Raw genomic sequence first — 24,488 nt, forward strand, 5'->3', positions numbered from 1 at the left:
CAGTTACAATTTTAAAGCACTAAGTATATTGCTTCTGCCTTCCACCTATCAGTTCCTATCATCCCTGCAGTTTCACTAGTGCAAGATGCAAAAACTAGCCATTTTTCAGCATCACTGAATCAGCATTTATGAAAATAATCCTAAAAAGTTTCAGGTGATAGCGGTCTGCATCACCTTCATGTGGGTAACTAATGGAGAAGACAAGTACGGCTTCACCAGATTAGCATCCCTAAAGATGTGGCATACCATACTGCACACAAGCAGGAGGAGCCTGGTTAGGCTTAGGGACCTGGTTAGGTTACTGGTAACCTAAGGCCAGCTTCTAAATACTCAGAATGTGTATGTAAAACTGTAAGGCTTCCTCACTAACGTTAAACTAGTTATGTATCAGAATTATTAGGAACGTTACACATTTCTTGGAGATTTTAGCAAGAACCCATTTCCAGTAATAATAAAATAAAGTTTGATTGTTACGTGTCCAGTACAAAGAACTTCATTGCAGCAGTGAGGCAATGCTAGGAATTATATTCTAAGTGCAAGCAGCAAAAACTGAATTTGAAACAAAGATGACATCCGAAATACTTAAATCTTGTAACTGTTCCATCTTCCTTAGCGCTTGAAATGATCACAAAAGAAGAAAGTTAAATGTTAACAACTGTAAGACATTTTGATGCTTTAAAACTGTCAAATACAGGGGAAGAATAAGGAAGTCAGTAACAAACCTGGTAACTCATCTAAATCAGGCAGTTTCAAACATCAGCTCTTTATCAGCGGAAGGAGTTGTTGGTGTCTCTGAACAACAGAACAGCGGTAGAGAGGCACGCCTGACTGAGAAAGGCAACTTGAGGTACAAGTACTCACTTGTACTTAGTGTACTCACTAAATCCATAGATTTACAAAAATATGTGGAGATTCTGTAGTATAAAACATGGCAGCCCACAGATCAGTTGTATTTGTGATAATAATTAATCTGTAAGAGATTTTATTAAAATCAACAGTCTGCGAAGTCTCAGCTAAATTCACAGCCTCTTAGATTATTTCTGGTTTTATGTGTATCACACCTGGCCTGGCAACGATACACAGCTCACCTCCAGAGTGCTGCTTGACAAATTTAAAAAAAACTTAAAACATTGCAATTTGAAAAAAAAAAAAAAAAAAGAAACGCAAATTCGTTTTTGATACTGAAAAAGCAAGAAAAAGAATTCTTGTAAGAAGGGGTGCAGGGACATAGGCTGGAGCTGGCTCTAAGACCACTGGCCCCACAGTTGTCAGCTTTCACCCGCTACCTGCAGAGGAAGCTCTCAGCTACTGTCTCCGTGCTGGAGGGCTGAAGTTCTTGTATAGCAATTCAATATTTACATCGTTTTCTCTCAGTTTCCTTTCCCTTGCATACTCGGTCCCTACATCTGGATGAACCTCCTCTTCTCCCTGGAAACATGGTTTTGGCAGGGCAGAGCAGATGTCTGCGAAAGAGACAGTCTCGGCATTCAGTAGCAGTTGCCTGGATACAACCTCCTAAATGGCAGAAATCTAGACTCAGATTTTCCAGCACAGAAAATTAATGCCTGTTCTTCCAAGCGCTAATCCTACTGCAAGTTCATTGAGTTCTACATTGACTATATTCTACTAACAAAAATGTAAGTTACACTTACTGACAGACGTACCGAAAAAAATTACAAAGTAGGGGACTGACAAGTATAATGTATTTTTTTATTATAAAAGAATGACTCAGAGCATAACATTGTTTAAGTTCCTAAAACATTTCAAAAAACGTGAAGCTTTTAAAGAGCTTCTGTCTTAATATAACAATGATGTTGGTTACTCAGGATTCTAGCAGGTGCTAAATATTAAGTGAAGCTGAAATTAATTTCACTAACAAGAGCTAAGGATTTCCAAGGAGGGAACTATCTCAAACCAGACTGGAGGGCTCCCAGATTTTTCTAGGGCTACTCAGTATCTTAATCCAAGAGCCTGAGGTGCATATAGCCCTGATTTCACTCTGCAGTATATACATTAAAAGTTCTGAAGTCATGGATGCAACTTGCTATGGCCATGAAAGGATCTCAGAAATACAGGAGAAGAGTCCTAAAAGCCACTGGATCTGCAAGTCCTGGATCCCTAAAAACCGAGTAGCTGCACTAGATAATCCAGTTTTGCTTCAAGTGTGGTGTCTCACTGAGGAAAGTTTAGGCTTTATAATACTGTGCAAGTACACCAAGCACAATTTATTTACTTTCCAGTATATCCGTCTGGAAGCTTGCCAAGCAGTTCTAAGCGTGTAAAAGCTGGAGAGCTACTCCCAAGGGTAGGAAGAAAATCTCTATAACCTTTCTTTAGCTATGGAGTAATATGTTGTATGTGTTGTTTCAAATCACTTAGAAAAAAAGACCAACTTTATGGAATTCCCTTCTTTTGAAAGTGAGAAAGCTACTGTGGACTTAAAAAGGAAGGGTGTTAAGAGGTGTACTCTTTCAGGTCAGCAAAAATACAAGTTTTCAACTGGCTCAAAACTTGGAAGAGCTGGAATCGGAAACGAAACGTTGAATCCCTTTCCTTAGGACAACCTATTCAGAAGGCCTATGTAAAGCTTATAGATCATGGCCTACACAAACCAACAGACTACATTCCTGTGAAAAAAGTGCCAATACTTCAACAAGTTTGCTTTGAAAAGGGAACATCCATAAGGTATCCATAAGAAAACTCCAAATAAACGTCAGTATCGATCTGTTGGTGAAAATAGTGATATTCTATAGAGTTCAATTTTACTGACTAACTCCAGTCACTTGCTAGTGATAATAGGCAGTCATTTGGTAATTTTCCTATTGCCACAGCTGAGAACACATCCCTTGGTGGACCAAAATGGGCTGCTGACTTACTCAAACAAGGTATTCTACCCAGCGGAAAAAAGCTATTTAGAGTTCATCCACAGCAGTGCAGAAGCACTTGGTGTCACCATTCTCATTCTCCTTTTGTAATCAAAAGCGCAATTAACTCAAAGTACACCCACCTCTGTGTAACAAGATGGCACCACAAACGCCTTCGTTTTTAAGAACTATCATGAGTGAAGAGCCACCTAAGAAAGAGGTCATCTACTATTAACCATATATTCTGAAGTAACTACACTCCAAAGAAGACAAAGTTTCAGAGGAACTTCCTCACGTAACAGAGAAATTTGAAAATAATCACTTTCTAAAAACCAAAGTGGACTTAAATTGCAGGAGGAGATTTAGGTCAAGAATATTATTTTTTTTCTACAGTCTAACAGTAAGCATAGCAAAGCACTGATGCAGACTGATTAGAAGTTGTGTAACTTCCGTCTTCAGTTTAAAGAACAGGTTAGACAAACCTCTGCCCCAAATCATTAAGGTTCACCAGAATTTGGTTGAGAACTGGGAAATGTAGGTGACCTCTGGTCTTATTTTCTATAAACATCAACAGGAAAATATTTCTCTCTCTCTCTCTTTAAAAAGAGGGAAAAGGAAAGAAAAAGCCCCCCCACTTTGAAACACAACCCCTGTTCACAAAAAACGTACGCAAATTCCCTTAAAGTCAATACCTGAAGGTTTATTTTCAGACAAAGTCCAGTGTGCCGAAGAAGAGTGTTTTGCTGGCACAGCACCATGGCTGTTTCCTAGCTGAGGCTTGTCAGTGCTTTAACACAGCAGCAAGGCTGGTGTCCCACCACATGCAGCAAATCACTGGTGCCTGTCAGGTGCAGCTGCCAAGAAACCTCTCTCGCTTCAGACAAGAGCGGACTAGTCCAGCGTGATTTTGGCTGCACAACTGAAATCTTCAAAGGATGCTGACGCTGCGAGAGGTAAGCCCAGGGCATAAGGAGCTAAAGGGGACAGGGTCAGCCCAAAGGATACCGGTGCACCGTTCCATGAAATACAGATAGTCAGAAATTTTACGGTAGACATTTTTTTCCATCAAAAAACACCAGTTCCCCAACATGTGTCACTTTTGATGAGTCCTCTAACAAATCTCTTACTAGATGCTGCTAGCTCGTTTTATCTAGCTCTTTGGCAAGCCATCAGTGTCAATCATCCTAAACTACCCTGACACGTAGCCTGTCCCAGGGCTAGAGGCTTCAGGCTCTCAGTCTCCCTGGCTTCTAGGGACCAGCAGTACTCAGCCTGGGAAAACTGGCTTCCACAGCAGCCTCCATGCCATTGCTAAGCTCCGACACCTCAATACACATTGAACAGAAGCAAAAATATCTCACGTTTACCTCACAAGCTGTACTGATTTTGACCAGGCTTGTTTGTAAAACAACCCCCCAAAATAATTCAAACGATAACTCTCCCCTTAACACTTTTTAAGAGATATTTATGCATGAAAACAACTTTAAAAAACCTATTGAAACTCCCTTGACACTCCTCTGTCCAATACTGCTCCTTTCCCTCCAATTTCTCCTGCCCTTCACGCAGTGTCCCCAGGCCCTGTCACCTTTGCTACCTCACCAGCTGCGGCCTGCTGGAGAGAACGATGTGTGTGCCCACTTGGTAATTCCTGCCAAAACAAAAGAGAAGGCAGCGGATATTTTTTTTTTCCTTCCCCTTCCCATAGCACTGGAAGTGAGGACTTTGACGTAGCAAGCCAACAGATCATGAGCATAGAAACAGAAACACCTCAGTATCTGAGACCTCCACCCACTCCGTCTGCCAGAAAACCAGGCAGCGGAGGCAGGAGGGACAGGGAAGAGACAGGGGTTATCCAGGAACAGGACATTCACATGGAGACACTGCAATTACGCAAGTCTCATTTCCGTATGAAACTGGGCTAAAACTCATAAAACATGCAGTACTGTTCAATAATAGGAGTGCTATTTTGAGCTTTTTTTTTTTTTAGCTATTTAAGCCAATCGGCATTTTAATTCACATTTTCCTGAGGAAGGAAAAGTTCTTTGCTTTTCCTTTGCTGCCTGCATGCAGAACTAATCAAGAAAGAATATATATTTTAAACATTACATGCCGTAAACTTTGAACGGGGGAACCAAAGCAACATAATCCTCTTCCAAGTTCGGTTTGTTGTTCAGGGGAAAGGTCAGTAAACTCAGAATATTACAACAAAGTTATACCATGCAGTAAAAGTTGTATTTTTTAAGGTGAAGCAGAAACTCACCGATCTCCTTTCATTAACATCCTGAAAAGACCAAACACACATGCCTGTGTGTAGATGCACTGTAGAGATTTTCAAAACTCAAGAGACTCAGATTAAGTAATGCTAAATAAATTCTTACGTTAAAAGAAAAAAAAAAAAAAAACAAACAAACAAGTTAAAGAAATTCTCCAAAGCTTCATTATCGTTGCATATAATTCCTCAGTAAGGCAGGAACCTTGTCACTGGTTCTAGCAAGCTCATTGTGGACTAACAGAATAATTTATAATAGATTATCATTCTCTACAGTTAGATTACTGCAGTCCATCGATTAACTTTCCCCAGGCCCATTACGTAGAAAACAGCACACCAAATCCCACTGTTTCAGAAAAATCAAGCCTCTCTCCTTACCCTCTGTGTGGATGACAACCGCACCGCCAGGCTGCAGCTGCTCCCCAGGACAGCAGGAAAGTAAGAAACATTGCAGATGTTGCACGACCAAGACATGGGAAAACCTACCTTCAAATACAATCTTGACCACATTCACAACGTGTACGTCCCTTTCCACACAGGCCAGGATTGCAGGAAATGGGACATTTTGCCAAATTATTTAAAAGAAAATTTGTTCATCTCAGGAAAACCCTGAACTTTAGGTTGTCTCAGTCTTTGGAATAGAACAAGGTCGAACAGATATGGAGTTCCGCCTCATCCCTATCTTACACAATCAAATCTTTTTAAGAAGCCTTGCTCACTGTAAAACATTTTAATACCAGGGATACCCATTTCTTGAGATGGGCTTGTGGATTTATATACCTGTTTGCAGAGAAAGACAATTTGTATCTTTTTTCTAGTGTTTCAACAGAACTACTTATTATCTCAGCACAGAATGAGACAATTTATCTGGAGTAAACTAGGGTATGAAATTGCAGTGTCTTAAATACTGCAGGTAAGTGTCTGATTGGTGCTTTCATGCTGTAACATACGATAACAAACATAAGGAAAGTGACAATGAATCAAAGTGGTATTTTGTAAGATGGCTTATAAAAATAAAAATTATGCAAAATATTAAAAACTGCAATCTACAAATAGTTATATGAGCTGCTATTCCTGCAAGGCAAAGGTGCCCTTTAATAACATGTTAAATCACAATATACAGAAATACTTCAGAGTGCATTCACTTAACTTTGAAGTCTTGCTACAACTTTTAAGCAGAATGCTATCAGATTTTGTTTTACTTCATTTATGTATTTTATTTGCCAGTGGACATTACCTGATCAAAGAATAATTTTTGGACTTCTCCAACCAATTTCATTGCTCCATTAGAGAAAAGTCTACCAATGCACAAATAAATTAAAAAAATTATCAGCAATCATCCTCTCTCAATATACTAGAATTATTTTAAAAATCTGAAATTGTGTTTGGAATATCAACATACCTATGGTAAAGTTCTACTAATGTCATCTGAAAACTAACCTTCCATGGAGTATAAGAAGTTATTCATAAACCTTATTTTTAGTAAAATTTTAATAGAAACAATGCTTTGCATTTTCACATTCTGAAGAGCTAAAAATACAACAAAAACTTATTTACATTTTATAACAACAAAAATGTACAAATTACTATACAAAATGCAGTACCATCTCAAGAAAAACGAGTTTTTGAAAGTTCTAGCAGTTAGGACATTAAACCTGTATTTTCTGAAGAGATACCATTTTAAAGACTAAGCATCAATAACTGAACAGTGATTTTCTTCACTAAGTTATTAAAAAAAAAACCTTCCACGACAATTATGACTATCATCACTTTTAATTTTGGCTAAAACAAATATAACTTCATAATAAAAGTTACTGAATTTATAAGGAATCAAACTCAATATATCTTCTTTCCCTTGAGGTTTTTGCCACAGACCTTTTCAAAACGAGAAAAGCAGCATAGAAACTTCTTTTTAAGGAAATAAGCCTGGCAAGAGATGAGTAAGTTACAGTTTTACAAAACCCCTGTGTTTATAAACACTCAAGCACTGCAGATGTTTAAAGTTATTTCAAAATTATACATATCGCAATCGCTGTATGCTGATACACGTGTTTTAGGGTGGAAATAGTTTGGCACAAGCTGAACCCATGGAATGATAAATTTCAATTCACATTTCTACTTGAAATATGCAAGCACATTCTGATATGCAAAAGGAAATCTGACACATTTTTGCTTTTAATAATATGGGACATCATACTATATAGATGAAAAATATAAAGGATCAGCTCAGTCCAACCCTTAGCTACTGTTCAAGTCAACTGGGAGTGTTTGGGTGCCTGAGTTGTAAAAGGATGTTGATTCACAAGTTTCATGTGTGGACGAACCCAATTCTACCAGCATTTCAGACTGGGTGATCTCTGTGATATTTGGAGTATAACTTAAGTCACATCTCAGGTGTATTTCTGATAAAACAGGTAAAAGGAAGTAATGCGTTTTATTTAATGTAGTGGAGACTAATGCAAGCCCCCTATGTTATACCATGACCTTTAAAAAGCTGATAGGTATTTATTGATTTGAAAGCCAACCCAAAGAACAGACATCAGGTCACCACATAATCTGACATCAATAAATGTACAGTAGTTGTACTGGAGAAGTGACAGAAAAATGCTTCAGATTGAACACTGACAGCTTTTACCAGTGTAATGCTTCAGGACCATACAGTTACTCTTAAATAGGGATCGTATAAAAGTTTTAATCCTATTTCTAATTGAGGGGAAAAAAAACACCCCACAACAATCAGTTCAAAGTAATACGAAGAAACACTATTAAAGTGCCCAAGCTGTTTTTACATTCATTTGAAGCCCTGTCTCTGGAAAGGTGAAATATCCTGGTCTGGAATATATATGGTCCACTAATGTAGCGTTAAAAACTTTGTTACTTTAACCCATGAGTATACTGTATGATTAGTAGAAAATCTTTAGCAGACACAAAAAAAAATGAAAGATGAAACTGCAGCAAGAGAGCATGGCAAACCTGAGAGATCTATTAGTGCATAAATCTGCTTAAAAACTAAAAAGATAGAAAGAGAGAGCTAACAAACTACAATCAAAGTTATGTCTTTAAAGCGGTAAGTTATAACAGGGTGGGAAATGTTTAATATGCACATATGCCTGCAAAGGGGTCACTATCTTTCTGAAAATAAAGAGCTGGTATTTTTCACAGCATCAGATTTATGGTAAAAAGCCATAAACTGTATTTTTTAATATTATGCTTTTCCCACCCTGGCAGAGAATAAACATGAATTTAGAAGCACAGTAGAAGTGAAAAACAAAGAAGAGGAGAGATAGAAAGCAGCAGAGAAAGACAGAAAAGGTGAATACAGAGCTACAGAAGTGTTTATTGAGCATGCTACAGAGGTAAGCAGAGTACACACAAAATGAAATTAAACAACCGTCAAACCTTCCAACTTTGTTAGAAAATTAATTTTTAATTGTGCCACTTTCAAACTATACTGAATTTTACAATTCTAAAGATGTAAAAACTCAACTAATAGAAAATATACATGACCATTTTTTTTTCCTACATAGATAACAGAATCTATGAATCCTGAAACTAAGTACATCAATTTCAAAAAGTATTGGTCATTTAAACAGAATCAAGATAACAGTTCAGACTGACAGAGAACTGCTTTCAAATTAACTGGATCTGTAGATTCTGAGCCATGTTTATAGTAAAGTCAGATCAATTTCTAAATACAAAATATTTTGAAGAGTTTTATTAAAACTGAATATTACAATGCAAGGTAAATTAAGACTAAAGGCACATAAACTTTGGTCCCACCTGGTTGTCAGTTTTAGAAAACTGCCACAAAATTTCCTGCAAGCATTTGCAGCAAACTGTCTTCATCATTGAAAAACACATGCACCATTTCCTGAACTAGCTTGACCAGTCTGTACATGCTCAGAAATCCACAACCATATTCCATATCTTAATTACAAACTAAAGATGGCAATATATATTGAAATGCACATAAGTCATGTCAACTTCAGAAACATCTACGAAAAATATTCAGCCACAAACAAGACATTACTTAGTGCTGACATTTATATGATACATCCCACAAGAGTGTGTACAAAAAGGTTAAGATTCCACAATGCTTTTCACGTAGGGCTCAAAGTCACAGAAGTCACTTTTTGTCCTTTAAGAAATTAATATTCGGTACCTTGTTAATTTTAACTAATGCCTACATTCATAACTGAATCTAGACCAGAACCATGAAATACAAAAGGCCTTTTTAAAAAAAGAGCACAAAGCAAAAAATAGCAGAAATCAAATAGCATCGTTTTACTCTCTCGGCATAATATATCTTATCCAATTAAAAAGAAAAATAAGTGACAAGCCAGCAGATAAAGAAATCTATCAAGCAGGAGAAACATAAGCTTAACCTTTTTACACACCCCTGCCTAAACATATTTAAATTATCATGTAACAATGTGCCCCAGACAACCAAATTTGCTTTTTACTAGTTATGCAATTCCAGCAGTACTAATTTTCCTTTTTAAGGCACGTACGTCAACTAAGTTGAAAAACTGTGGTATTAACTTGAAATCTTTTAAACAAAATGATGGTTTATCTAAACAACAGTTGAACAACAGCAGCTAGTATCACTGCTTTTTTTTTTTATTATTTTTTTATTTTTTAAAACAACCAAGGAATGATAACAGCATGAAAAAAAATAAAAAAAAAAACAGCAGAAGACAAACTCTGGTCCCCACTTTCCTGAACAGTCAATAGGTGACAACACCAAACAATGCAATACACCCTCATTTTCAATCTGCCTTTTTAAATAGTTGACTTAGAGAAAGAAACTCTCAGATGGTGATTTTCTCCAAGATTGTAATTGTGAAGATCAATCAAAGCCTGAATGGCTTCTTCTACTGTTGACATCTGAAGAAGTGCCATCTTGTGATCTCTTCTGAAACAAAATAATGGCATTAGGAACTCGAACACTACTGGGGTTGCTCCTAATGTTTGCAATCCTCTATGCACTTTTCCTTAGGACATGCTGCAAAAACGCACTTAAGCACTCTTTTATTAAGAAAAAGAATGTACAGGAAAGTTACTTACTGAAAAAATTTAAATGCTTTCACAGTGCCTCCAGTGTTAGAAAACAATGTGCGTAGATCCTCTTCTGCTACGGATGGTCTACAGATAGAAGGAAAACAAGCAGAAGCAAGAAACTTAGTCAATTCAGTGTGTTATGATTCACATTAATATTACTGGCTTACTGAGAGCCAACACTTACGGAATATTGGACAGATGAAGTGTTGCAGAAGGAGGGAATATATTTTGAAAGTTTTTTGAACCAGGCTTCTTGAAGCGATGCAAAGGTGAATTACCAAAATCTTTAGTCAGCCCTTGGTCATCAAGGCCCTCTCGAGGTAGTTGTACTGTCTGATGTTTAGAAAGGGTAACCCGAATAATCTTTCCATACATTTTTTGTCCATTAAGATGGCTCATGGCTGAAAAAGATAAGAGGTTTACTCAGTTCATTGTTATATTTCAATAGCTTGTTGTAGATCACCCATAAGCCTGCAAACAAGAAAAAACCCCAAGCAAATCAAAGGGTCAATGTGCTAAGAGACTGGAATCGAAAACTAGGTCTGCAGAAGTATTTAATTTTATTTAAATATTATCTTGTGATTCAACTGTTGAATTAATTGAGGATATTGTGCAGACCTTCTGGAATACAAGTCGATGGAATAAGATGTTGGATCTTGTGGGTAACCAGGATACAAGACAAACTGACAAATGTAAACCTGCTTAGGTTCACCTGATTTTACACAGCATGATTTCAAGTACTTGGACCAATGGGAATATAAACAGAAAACTAATCTTACCCAGTTGCGACTGGTTTCCATCAGCCATCTGTATAAGAGCACTGTCTTTCTTATTGTATAAAATCTTCACACGCTGCACATCACCATAAACACCTTTTCAAAGTCAAAAGGTAACCCAAAAGAAAAAGTTCATTTTAAATCCAGTCACCTGAGTAATATATTTTGACATATCAATGGAACATTCAGACAGCAACAAGATCATTCACTCAAACTCAACACTCTCACAAATGAATAAAGGAGATAAAGATTTTGAATAGTGAATATTGAAAAGAATAATTCTGATAAACCCTCAAAGCTATGTGAATGATATTAAATTAAAGACCATGCAAAATATATTAGCATGCATTAAAAGAAAAAATTGTGTCTATGGAGAGTTTTAAACAGCAAAAGAAAAATAGCAAAAGATTTACTATTCAACTTTAAGCCAAAGTGCTAGCTACAAATAAGAATTAAGGTGAAACAAAAAAACAAAACAAAAAACAAAACAAAAATCAAATCAATAATAAAAGTATAGTGCTAACAATAACATACCGAAGAGGGTAAACAGACTTTGGGGCGTAACCATCTTTAGAAGGAGAGAAGAGCAAGCAGCGTAAGACAAGAAGAGAGAAGAGTCGAGGAAGAGCGGAGATGAACAGATCATCCATAACGAAGGGTGGTTCCCGCAGAATGGTGAGGTGGTCATGGATCATGGTTTCAAGGCGGTTAATTGGGGCAAGTTGGTCCGAGGAACATTTTGTTCAAGCACAGAAGCATGAACATAGGGAATGAAGACAGGGAACGTAGACAAAGACGAGGAGAAGGGTAAGACAGGGAAGGGCAAGGGAATTTGGGTAAAGACAAGGAAAGGGAAGTTGAACACAAAGGGAAAAGGATGAAATGGGGAAGGGAATACAGCAATGCAGAAGAAAAAAAAAATAAGGAAGTGGGGAACAAAAAAAAAATAAAATATAGGTCAGTACATAGGAAATGCAGGAATTTGGTCAGAAAATGGTTGGTTTATGTACTGTACAAGAAAAACTGAGTAAAATGTAGTCACCCAAGACAAATATGGGTAAAGTACATTCATATCAAGAGTAAACTACAGCATTTCATCTCAACATGAAAATAAATTAAAAAAAAAGCATGCAATAGAAATTTTAAACTTTGAACTTTAACTGCGTAAGCATGGCTGGTTATGAAATGCAGGCAAAAAATCTTTCAAAATGGCACTCTGATCTAAAACATTTTAACATGCAAGACTGGATGACAAAATACTATTAGATGATAAAAAAAAGCTTAATGATTTACAGTGACAGAGGCCAGTTAAAAATGGAACAGCTAGACTGATACAAACTTCCCACATTTCATACCAGCTTTCACAGCCATCAAAATAAATGTACAGGACAGTAAAAATGCAAAACTAAATAAACCCCTTTAGATTTCAGAGTTAGCAAGAAAGATACAGTTATGGTGAAAATGCTTTGCCATCATTTTTTAATTATTATTTTTTAAAGACAAATGAGTAACTGCAAAGAAAAAAATTACTAAGAGAGACTGGAAGACTGCCTCGTCAAGATCTTTGGGAGAACCTTCAAAGAAAAATGTGTTAGAGTAGTTCACATAAATTAAGACCTTAAAATGTGAGATACAAGCATGAAATGAAACAGCAAACAATTAGAAGAAACAAAACAGAAGTTCTAGTTTATGTGATTATAATGGCAAAAGAAAGCATAGTTGCTATTTTGTAAAAATAAAGCTTTCAATTCAAATGTCAAACATGCAGTAGTTACCACATTTTTCTTAGAAAAAATAGGTAGCCGACTATCAAAGGACATTAAGTTGTTAGCTACCTGGGAAAACAAAAGTATTTAACAATAATGGCTTTTAACTTAACTTTGGGGGATTATTAAAAATAAAAACAAAACCAGCAAAAATACTTTGAGCTTAAAATCCAAATGTAAGAGGCCAAATGCAAAGAAATTATAAAATACTGACAAATGAAGTGTGACTAAAGAGGAGGGGGGAAAGAAAAAAGTGAAGTTGTTTCACTGACCTCTTCATTTAAATTGCTAACAAGGAGGACGGTATTGCCACCAGCTGAAACTCCAGGCATTCCCACACGGCCAGCAGCAGCAGCTGCAGCTGCAGCAGCAGCATTTGGAATAGCCAAAGGACTCAGTGCTCCTGGAACAGCTGCAACAGGAAGCCCTAATTTTAAAATAAAGCATATTTTACGAAACACACACAAGTCGTTAAGACGTACCTATATCAGTAACAGTGTTGCATACAACACTCTAGAAAGCAGACAATTCCACTGTTAAAAGTCGTCCAAAGGCTTGTGAAATGACTTGTTAAATTAACGTAAGGAAAAGTGAAATCTTTTTTTTAATTCAGATCATCTTCAAAGAAGCGACGAGATGTAAAAACTACCTTCTTTTCAAATAAACATTCCTCTGCACCAAAACTGTTTCCACTGAACTCAGAAATGCTTACAGTGTCTAGTTTATCAAAATGGTCTAAAGTAAACATTGATCAAATCAGTAAGTAGAAACACTAATTGTATTCTCTATGTCATTACATCCTTATTTTCCATCATCCTTTGAGAGGCACTCCTCACTTCAACTTGATGCTTCAGACTAAACATACAACACTCGAGTTGGTCATTTGACAAGGCCCATGTATCCCTCAGAGCCTCAGCACAAACGAGGTGAGGAGGTAACCTTCTACACTCAAGATTCAAGGCAGCACCACTGCTTATGCTCTGTGGCTTTTGTAACCCACTTCCCTGAAGAAGCATGTTACTGTTAGCTAAACCTTCAGCTCTGCTTTTACTTTTCTTCTTCTAAGGAAACTCAGTCACTGGGGTAACTAGGTGAGTGTGCTACTCCCAGGATCTATGGAAGGTTCTTGTGAGACATATGCACTGTACATAGATTACATAATAAGAGCTTTATCATATTTGATCAAAATTTTATTTGCACGTTTTATGGAGTTCGGTCTCAGATTTCAGTATTTTGGCAAAATTTCTAATGTTTGTATGATCACGCTAAGCTAACACAACTTTTGACCAATCTTCTAGTATGCCAGGTAGACAGTCTAAATATAACCTTTACACTATGTACCTAAGACTACTTTCCTTCCCACATTGTTTTATTTTAATGGAAGTCATAAGAGAAAATAAATTCTTCAGTTTCAGTCAATGCCCAAATATTAAGCAGACAATAGTAAATATATTCAACCGTTAATTTAAAAAAAAGAATAAACCCAACTTGGTATCAAAAGGAAACACATACGGGGACACAGAAGGGGGGGAGTAAGCAAGGTTACAATTTTTAATTTATTTTTTTATTTCCTAAAAAAGGTTTCTAGCTTCATTCCAACTCTTTATTTATGTTTTGTTACACAAATTTGTGAAAACCAAATAATTTAAAAAAAAAAAAAAGAAAAATAGAGAGAGGTTTTCATAGGCTGGACAAATGACCCTTCAAAGGACGTCCATCGCTACTTTGTGATAGCGCCTAGCAGTATTACTGATCAAGCACTGAAAAATGTTTTCCGGTCATTTCCTGTCAAAGCACATACAGAAGAAAAAACAGTAAGAGTTCTAAGAAAGGAAATTAAAGATTTGGAATGCACTCCAACAAAGTTTAAAAGATTAAAAATGTTAGTATTCAGGGGTCTAACCAGAGGAAAAGAAAGTTCTAAGTAATGACAATTCTAGTCATCTCTCATGATGGGATGAGGGAATATCTACTTGAATCAAAAGGCAACAAATACGATCTTTTTATTGCATTATTTGTGGTATTTGTGGGACTGACTGTAATACCAAAAAAAAAAAAAAAAAAGAAGGAAAAACCGTATCTTGTCTTCCTCCCTTCCTTCCTGCAAAGACACCTAACAGACTTGAGACTGTATTAGATGGTCTATGGAAAAAACAGCCAGTTACATTAAATAGGCAATAAAGTGACATATAATATGCTTGATCACGCAAGCCAAGCACTAGCTCCCAGGGGGTTAGGAAAGCACTCCCCCCCAGGTATGCTACTGTATGATCATCCGTTATGAGGGTCGCGCTAGGTCTTCCATCAGAGAACACAGAAGTAACACTAGCTGTCAGAGAAAGGATATGAAATTCGATAGACCACTGCTAGTCCAAGCATAGCAATTTTGTTTCTCAAAATCCATTTTGTGTGAAAGCAAAGTGTAATACTATATACTTATGTATATTAATAGCAAGACAAAAATGTAACATAAATATGATATATGTTTTGCTCTTGGGTTAAAGCTGAAGAGTATAGTTTTACTTTCATGAAAAAAAAATTAATAAAGGATGCAGTTAAAGAAAGTATTCCTGCAGAAGTAAAGAAGTTTATTTCCAAAATCAGACTGTAATACACAGGGAAAACATTGAATATCAAATTAAACTCCCCAAACAATTTTAAAAAATCCAGTTCTGTTCTAAAAAAAAAAATCATTTTGGAAATGTACTTTTGCATGCCTTGTATTGCATATGCTGAATGTCACACTCAGCTACTGTAGAGGCCATACAGACAGAAATGTGAAAAATGACAGTAAGGTGTGACAGATGTCCATCTGAAGGGAAACAACTTATTTTATACTAGGTCAATAGCAATCATTTAGGTAATAGAAAATGACAAGACACTAGAGCATTTCAAATCTTCTATTGTCTCTAAGCGCCTCTCCCTAACCTAAAAACTTCAAGCTAGTTCAGCATTTTTAGGAATAAAGGAATCTGAAGATGACCGGTGATGTTTTTATGGCTCTTTCCACAGTTGGGCAGAGCATAGGCAGAGCATAGCTGAGTAATTCATACTTTAAAAGTCAAAATTCTTCACAGCATCAGACTCTCTACAGGACATTATTTGGTCCCACTAAAGAAGTTAAAAACAAAGATTAATTCAACACCATTCATACAGAAGTATTTTCAATTATTATCCTTTGAAATACATTAATTTAATACGAATCTTAAGGGGCATTAGTGGAAAGTGCTAATAAAGCAAGTCAGTGATGACAGGAAGGGAAAGCTTTGGATGCCCCAGCCACAACAACGTATTTCCAGCTGTAATATTAAACTAATATCTAAATCGGAGAAATTGGAGTTACAGTATTATTACTTATTAGTATTTGCCATTATAAGTAGTTCTTATTTAAAGTACTTATTTGTTGTGGTTCAGTATAATATAGCTGCTGTTTATTCAAAGGTTTTTTCTGTAAGATCTCCTGTAACTTTGTTTTTTGGGGGGAGGGAGAATGTGTATATCTTTTCATACTTCAGGTGAAAAAGAAAACAACAAAAAAAGAAAAAAATCAACCACCTGCTTCTGATAATTCATTTGAAACCAACCCATTCTGTCCATTAGTGATTTTCTCCTTCTTTTGAAAGATAACAAGACTCATTGAAAAGATGTCCAATTTACAGTCTCAAAGATTCCTGACACCTTAGTTTCATCACAGCTGAGGATGGAGTAGCTGAATGAGTAATGATGCATGCAGGCTGGGATCGTCTATTTGATTGATATGTCTCCAACTGATTACATAGCACACATAGACCTCCTTTCTTGGAAAGGTCAGACAAATTAAATACGCCATAACTCTTGTTCTGTAGGTTTCCACTGCACTCTGATTTACCATTCTGATTTAAGATTTTTTATAAATAAAAATAAGAACAACTTGTATTATGATTACTTGTTATCATGCAACATGCTGTTTAATATTTGGACTTACCTGAAATTATTTAGAAATGTTAGCTACTTTGTCAACATGATCAACTGGTATCAGAAAGCTTTGTCACTAGCCTTACTTTAGCTTCCAACAACTACAGATAACAGGTTTTTGCTTTTTCCAGGTATTAATGAAAATATACAAGTGTTATATAGCTCTTTTCCTAGCCTTTTCAGGTCTTTCTCCTCAATGAAGTTTAAACACAGTATATCGCATTATTTATTCCCCCTCAGTGTATCTTTTTGCATGACTTCTGAAATGCAAATTACTAATGCCATTTTAATAAGGGGCAAATTATAGCTACTCTAAAAAATATATGATGAACTTATGTGTGAAAACCATAGGCAGAAGTAGCACTCATCTTAATGCAGGTACGTACAGCTGTGACTGAGAACTGGATTTAGTTCCTAGTCCTGTTATGAACTTTTTTTTGTGGCTTTATGTCAAGTAATCACCATCTTTTTATGCTTGTTACTGGCCTGCTTCTTATACTTAGCCTGAATGGGTCTAGGGGAGATAGCAGGTTCTTTTCAAAATCTCTGCATAACAGCTTATGAAGCTGCAAGTGTTACTACACACTACATCATAAAGCTACATTTACTGAAGAGGAAGGTTAATTCCATCCAGAAGGAAATTGAGATACGTAATGGTTTAGTATTAATAGATTTACTATTAATATTTTACTTATTTAATAATACACTAATAGAGATTTAAACAACAAAATTAACAAGACGCACATCTTGTCACTAAAACTCAACTAACAAAATTACATTAAACCTAAACCTCACTTCTGACCTATGAACTACAGTATATTGTTAAAAAAACAACAACAAAAAGGCACCCAAGCATAACATAAGCAAACGTCAGAACTGAGTCCTTACCACATTTTCTGTTAGTGATCTCATTATATACATATTAGAGAACAGCTACAGCAAGAATTTTAACAAGAAAGCCACAAGTTCAATTTATGGTATTCTTTCCAAGCATGCAAAAGAACCTGTAGAGCATCACATCAGTTAAGCTCAAAATGCAGCTCCGCTCTTTCATGGAGAAAGATGCCCTTTGGGAGCCACCTGTGAATAGAGCATGGCAGACACTCTGACTGAGGACACTCTGACTGAGTACACTCTGACATTATCTTTATTGACATTACAGAAACAAGAATTCTAAAGCAAATAAAATGAAATAAAATATTAAGATGAAAGAAACAAGCAGGAGGAAGGTCGCTGCTATCATTCTGCCATATTTCACACATCGTTTGCCAACCTAACCTCTAAGTGTTCTCACCCTTCTTCTTTTGAGGATATGAATAAAAACACAGCTATAAATTGCATACACAAGTGTCCATTTAGGCTTCTGAGTTTTTTCTATCCTTTCTTATTTATGTCACACATATTTTGTGCCTTTTTGCACAGTAAGCGGCCCAGACTGAGAACCCTGTTCTTCCATATTCAAACAAGCACCATTCCCACTTTGACATTTATCTATCCAAATGGCTAAGGCACCAACAGTACTATGGAGCCTTTCTGTAAAGTTTTTCAGCTGCAGAGCTCTAATTCTGTAAAAACAAACAAAAAAGGGAACTAGGAAAAAACCCACAACAAACACTAAAAGAGACATCACTGTTACACAGAGTTACAATATACCAAGCTCACCCAACTGGCCATGAGCAGAGTCAGAAAATGTATCCAGCTCCCTTAAGTCACTTTCAATACAATGAATGGTCTTAGAGAGGAAAAAACCAACCATTATATATAATCTCCACTACTCATCAAGATAAGAATGACTGACTTCACTGATACTCTGAACACGTTTCACAGATGCAATGGAAGTTACTCATGTTGCGTACCTTTTATTTTCCTGCTGCTTGGAAAAACAGTGCATTTAAAGAGGTCCATCCAGAGAGTGGGAATTAAAATATTTAATTAGTTAATATGACTGTCATCTTCATAATTTTACTATCAAAAACCTTTAATATACACAAAACAATGAGTCTGATTAAAATCAAAAAGTTAGAAAACTTACATAGTTTTGCAGACAAAAGTTACAAAAGCATCTAAAGTGACTTTCAAGCCTAAAACACTGGAACATGAAGGCCGCTAAAGCGAAAGTCACTTGGATAACAAGTATAGTAACCCCAATTATTAAAAGTATCCAATGTGATGCAATGATCCAAGCATCCTCAGAGTGTGATTCCACTATGCCAAGCAAATTAAACCTGTTAATTTGATGCATACTATAAACATCAAATACATAGAAAAATGTGAGTAAGTCTGAGACTAGAAATCAACTTCTCAGGATTCAGGTAAATGTTAGAATGAGAGTTACATACGTAATGTTGCATTTGGCACCGTTTTATAAATCATGAATCTTTAACTCTCTCTGAAATCCCTGCCTTACAACACCTAATATGATGGGTCTCATATTAATAAGCAGCACCTTTACGTTGTTTTTGTCTCCTTACTACTAATACTGCAGCTCCATGTCTACGTTCTCGTCATACTGTGCTGACAAAAGAATTACTAATTGCCTCAAGGGTGTTTCTACAGCACTCATCTCTATGGTGTCAAACTTCTTCACACGCGCTCATCCATATTCCCTATCAATCCATGAAACGAGAAAGAAATAAAGAAAATAAAGTTTAGCTATGGGTTCTTTGGAGACTTTAGAGTCTTATGGTATTTTTTAATTTCCAAAAATTCTGCTGCAGCTACAAGTGATACACCATTTTGCAATTCATACTGGAGGATGTGAAGTCAAGCATGCCTAAATTTGTGGGAGGCTGGTGTGCGTGGAATTCACAACTAGGTATGAAATGTATCCCTTCAAGTCCTCTGATTTTGGAAAAGGGCAGATATAGCACAGCATTCAGTAGCCTTAACTATAATATTCACTCTTTTCCTGGGCTCACCTAATTCACTAAGTGCCTTCTAACTTTTGTAACACACAGAGAGCAGAGGCCCCTCTTTACTACATTAACGCTGACTTGCTCCAAGTCGGCCCATCCTGTACAAAAAAACAATGCATGAGACCTACATTGTTCTTAAGTTTTTTTAGAAGAAAAATGGGAAATTATGAAAGAAAAAAAGAAAATAAGAAAAAAGACTAAGCGGGAAGAACAATGATCACAATGTATCATCACATTTTATAATAAAGTAATGAGATTACATCTGAGCACTACTGAATTCCGAAGAGTGAAAGGTGTTCTCACTTGACAGTAGCAGGAGTGAAACTTATGCAATGAATTGTGATAAATTAAAAAACCAAATTACAAATTTGTCTCAACGCATGCAGAACATGAATTAATTACTTTACAAATAGTCAGAAGACAGATTTATCTATATCCTGCTCAGAACATTTAACCAACTTCTCCTGATGAACTTGAAAGTTGAAAGAATATTAGAACTCATCTACCATAGCACTAGAAGTGCAACTACAGATTTTTTCCTGTTCTTTACAGAAACCACAGACTACTGCTTTTGTTTTTTTTTTTAAGCAAAGAGCATAATCTTTCTTCATTGAAGGAAATCAACCAAATGTTATCTTCATAATCTGATATTACTGGTATATATCTGATGTATGTCGGGGTATTGGTTGACAGCCAGCTGAATGAGCCAGCAGTGTGGTCAGATAGCCAAGGCAGCCTACAGCATCCTGGCTTGTATTAGAACTAGTGTGACCAGAAGGACCAGGGAAGTGATTGTACCTCTGTATACTCAGCACTGGTGAGGCCGCACTTTGAATACTGTGTTCAGTTTTGGACCCCTCACTACAGGAGGGACACTGAGGTACTGTAATGTGTTCAGAGAAGGGCAATGAAGCTGGTGGAGGCTGTAGAGAACAAGTCTTATGAGGAGGAGGCTGAGGGGAAACCTTATTGCTCTCTACAACTACCTGAAAATATGCTGTAAGCAAGGTGGTCGGTCTCTTCTCCCAAGTAACACGCGATAGGACAAGAGGAAATGGCCTCATGTTGCATCATGGGAGGCTTTAGATTGGATATTAGGAAACCTTTCTTCACAGAAAGGGTTATCAAGCATTGAAACACGCTGCCCCAGGAAGTGGCTGACTTGCCATCCCTGGAGATATTTAAAAGACGTGTAGATGTAGTGTTGAGGGACATGGTTTAGTGGTAACTTGGCAGTGCTAGGTTAACATTTGGACTTGATGATCTTAAAGGTCTCTTCCAACCAAAACAATTCTATGATTCTACAAATAAGCTATAGCACTGAAAGATGCAAATCGTATTAAGTCTGTGTTACAAACTTGGGTGGGAGGGTGGGCAGTAGCAGCTGACAGGAACATATGAAAGAATGGAGGGCAGATTTGGGAATGAAAGTAGAACTAACATGACTTCTCCTTGTATTTTGTGCATTTCTCATTTTGTCATGCATCATCTTATTCATTTATGCAGGAATGTAAAGGCAATATTCTGATCACTATATACACTGAACCCTGAATGTGCCTTTGGACACTATTGCAATTTATAATCTTTAATTATTAGAAGGATTAATAAATATTCTCATCAAGCGACTCTGCAATATGAGAGAACAATGTAAGAATCATACCTAGAAGAGAAGTCTCCTTTGCAAATGCTGCAGCAATAGCTGGGTCCAACGCTGGCTGTCCATCACCAGATGGAAGATCAGGACGAGTGTAGTCCCTGCTTTTATCGTTGTTGTACTTGACATTCAAATTCACCAATTTGGAAAAATCAATCCGTAGGGTACAGCAAGCATTATAAATATTTTGACCATCTAAGGCCTAGAAAAGGGAGTCAATTTATTTAAAAAAAATACACAATACAGGTTGTTGCACAACTTTTTTTTTTCTCAAAACAAGGACAGCGTATAGATATTTATCCATCTTACTGTCTAGCTTAAAACCAATTAAGATTAAAATGCATTAACCTCTCTTAACACGATTCCAGGAAACCCGACGTCTACTTCTCTTACCTAGAACCTGTTTATGCACCAATGTGGCAAGAGACATTTTAATTGTGTCAAACTTAAAAGTTAGTTGGTTGAATATAGTTAATTAACCTGTACAGCTTTAATGCCATATAGATTTGTCAAAGAAAAAAAATAATAATCAAAAACCACACAAGTACTCTTTTACACGAAAAAAAAAGTTAAAAAAATCTAGACTTAAATACCATGTTAGACAGCTGTCTGTTAAAGCAGGATATTTACATTGTTCCTGCAGGTTTTTCTTCTTCCCTTCAGGCTATTAAGTGCCAAAATTGAAAGAGAAGCAACTTTATCTGCTAACCTAATGTTACAAACACTTTTTTTTAAAAAAAAAATGCTATTTTCATAATTAGTTGGTACTCCTGAAAGGATGCCTATTAACAGTAAAATTCACATGAATTCGTTACATGACATCACTTAGAACTCTATGAAAACATTCCCTAAAAGGCCTGATTATATATGTTTCGTCCATCTTCATTATATACCAGGCAAACTGATATACCTGGATTTTATTCCATTTACGTTTTGGGCATACCTTCCTTTCACTTAAAGCACTAACAGCTAAATACGAGAGATTAAAAAAATAGAAAGTTTTATATTTGTTTCATGTTCTTAAGAAATGCTAGGAAGTAAAGACATCTCTCACCTTAAAAATTAATCCATTCAATCAAGTCATTATGTCAAATATAAAACTACCTACTATAGACATGTGGTAAAAAAACCAAATAAATTACACTTTCAAATACAAAAGTCAGATCTTTTGTTTCTCTTGATTAATGCTGGACTGAAATGTACCACTTCTAGAGCTGAGCTAGCTCTTGCACAGCTAACTTGGTTACATCTGCAACACACTTTCCAACATATTCAAGTTCTGGTAGGACGTATTATTTTGAGCTAAGCACTGCACAAACCTGGCGTGCCTGCTGCATCTGGAAGCAACATAGCTATTTTCATACAGTCATGCATCTGGAAACACAACATGCTGCAGACACTCCCTGCTAGGTCTGGGCCAGCAAGGCTGTCCCTTCCTACCAAATGTATTATCACAGCTGACATCTCCAGAGCTCATGAAATCACTTAGAAGAATTACCACCATCAGCAGTCAACGTACAAGAACAAGTCAGTCAGTATTATTAGGACTCCCAAGTAATGGGAAAATAATTTTTTAAAAGTATAGAAACCTGACAATCTAGACATTGTCTCAACAAAGATTTAACAACCAAAGAGAAACTCCTGTACTTGAAACTCAGCTTAAACAATGCCTTATACGATATTGGCAAAGCAAAGTCTACTGCCCTGAGACTCAGAATACAAGCTGAGGATTAATTCTGCGTTGTTGGGGTGGTGGTGGGCGTCACCATTACAGAATACAGAATTTGCTAGCTTTTTTATACACAGTGGTAACACAGAATCCAAACCTCCTAATGTTGGTATTTGGGGAAAGAATCTCACTTGAACACTTACATCTAAAAAAAGTATACACTGAGAATCAGTCATCAGTTTTAGACAACTTCTTACCTTCTAAAAATCCACTAAGATATGGATTAAAGGTAGGTCCAGTTTATGCAGCCAGAGCTTACTTATTGTCAAAGACAATGCCATTGCTATCAAGGAAATACTCATTCACATAATGAAGAAAACTAGGTATGAGTGAGATCAAAAGGCAGTCTCCTTTAGCTTTGTCCAAACCACAGGACCGTGACGCAAAGCTCTAGTCTTCAAAGACAATCAAGATTCATACTACACCTCTGTGTGGAGTCTGTAGACACACTGATTTATGGCTGGCAGAAGACTTAAGTTAATGAAAATATTTTAGTTTTAAAAAGTAGAAAAACAAAATACATCTGTTTGTATTTTACAGAGTAGTCAATGTTTAAAGGAAGCTGCATAAGTAACTAAAACTTACACTAAAACTGCAAAAACTCCTCTCTGACAAATTCAGAGACCAAATGTACATACAAAAGAACACTCCACAAGAGAAATCCCTTGTAGCTGGGATGCAGACAGTCTGAAAGAACATCCTGAACCGGAAAGGAAGGAAATGCACTCTTAATGAGCACTATAGTCACACTCTGGGAAAGGCTCCTTGCAGCAGTTCAAAACCCAAAAAAAAGACCTCACTCCACCCACCTCTACCAGCAGCGTCACACACCTCCAACAACAATGCAAGAAAGATTAACAGCAACTAGGGTTTGTTCAAGATTAACTGTTCACACGTAAAGTCACAACTGGGAATGTGTGTGTCCTGAGCTCCTACTTATATGCAATAAAAGAATGTGCAAAAAACCCTCAAACCTTGTTCTTCTCAAAAAGATATCCTGAGAAAAATGAGAAGACAGTAGCCATACTGTTAGTGAATGTACATACAGACATCATCTCAAAGAACTCTAGTTACTGCTAAGAAACGCCTCTTTCTTTAAGCATTTATCTATACATACATTCACATGTGACATGGTACCACACACGTGCCAAACCGAAGACATTAAGTATCATGGGACCCTTCTACAAAATGTATCATTCTTTATCTTGCCTGTGCCAGCAAACCCGTTACTTAAGACTCAAAAACAGAAGTATCAAAAGTTACGTCATCATGCCATACTAAGAGTGTAATGATACTGAACCGTTTCCAGGCCCCTGCCTTCCCTCCCTCCACCCTGTTTCCAGGAAGTACCCTCCTCCTGGACTTTCCCAAAGGGGAAAATAATTCTCACGAGTGCCTCAGCTCCTGCCAAGAGCTTGTCAGCAGACAGATTCCTGAAAACACATGTTTGTGGGGTATTTAAACAAGGTGGCTAGCAGAACATAGAGAAGACCAACAGAA

At 36.6% G+C, this 24,488-nt stretch overlaps 1 protein-coding gene across 5 annotated transcripts in view; it reads right to left on the reverse strand.

Moving 5' to 3' along the window:
- Positions 1-8,540: 8,540 nt before the first annotated feature.
- Positions 8,541-24,488, reverse strand: part of PTBP2 (polypyrimidine tract binding protein 2) — a 53,638-nt gene continuing 37,690 nt past the window's right edge. For 2 of the 5 annotated variants that reach the window (XM_054211403.1, XM_054211405.1), the window contains 7 exons: positions 21,266-21,461; positions 13,009-13,148; positions 11,505-11,538; positions 10,974-11,066; positions 10,379-10,595; positions 10,201-10,278; positions 8,541-10,048 (listed from right to left, as the gene is read on the reverse strand). In XM_054211403.1, the coding sequence (XP_054067378.1) occupies positions 9,916-10,048; positions 10,201-10,278; positions 10,379-10,595; positions 10,974-11,066; positions 11,505-11,538; positions 13,009-13,148; positions 21,266-21,461 (891 nt within the window). In that variant the 3' untranslated portion in view covers positions 8,541-9,915. Of the gene's footprint in view, positions 10,049-10,200; positions 10,279-10,378; positions 10,596-10,973; positions 11,067-11,504; positions 11,539-13,008; positions 13,164-21,265; positions 21,462-24,488 lie in introns of all 5 variants that reach the window. The other 3 variants (XM_054211406.1, XM_054211404.1, XM_054211402.1) reach the window with 3 other exon arrangements.

The sequence above is a fragment of the Rissa tridactyla genome, chromosome 8 (assembly GCF_028500815.1).
Source record: "Rissa tridactyla isolate bRisTri1 chromosome 8, bRisTri1.patW.cur.20221130, whole genome shotgun sequence".
In the NCBI taxonomy this organism is placed as follows: Eukaryota; Metazoa; Chordata; class Aves; order Charadriiformes; family Laridae; genus Rissa; species Rissa tridactyla.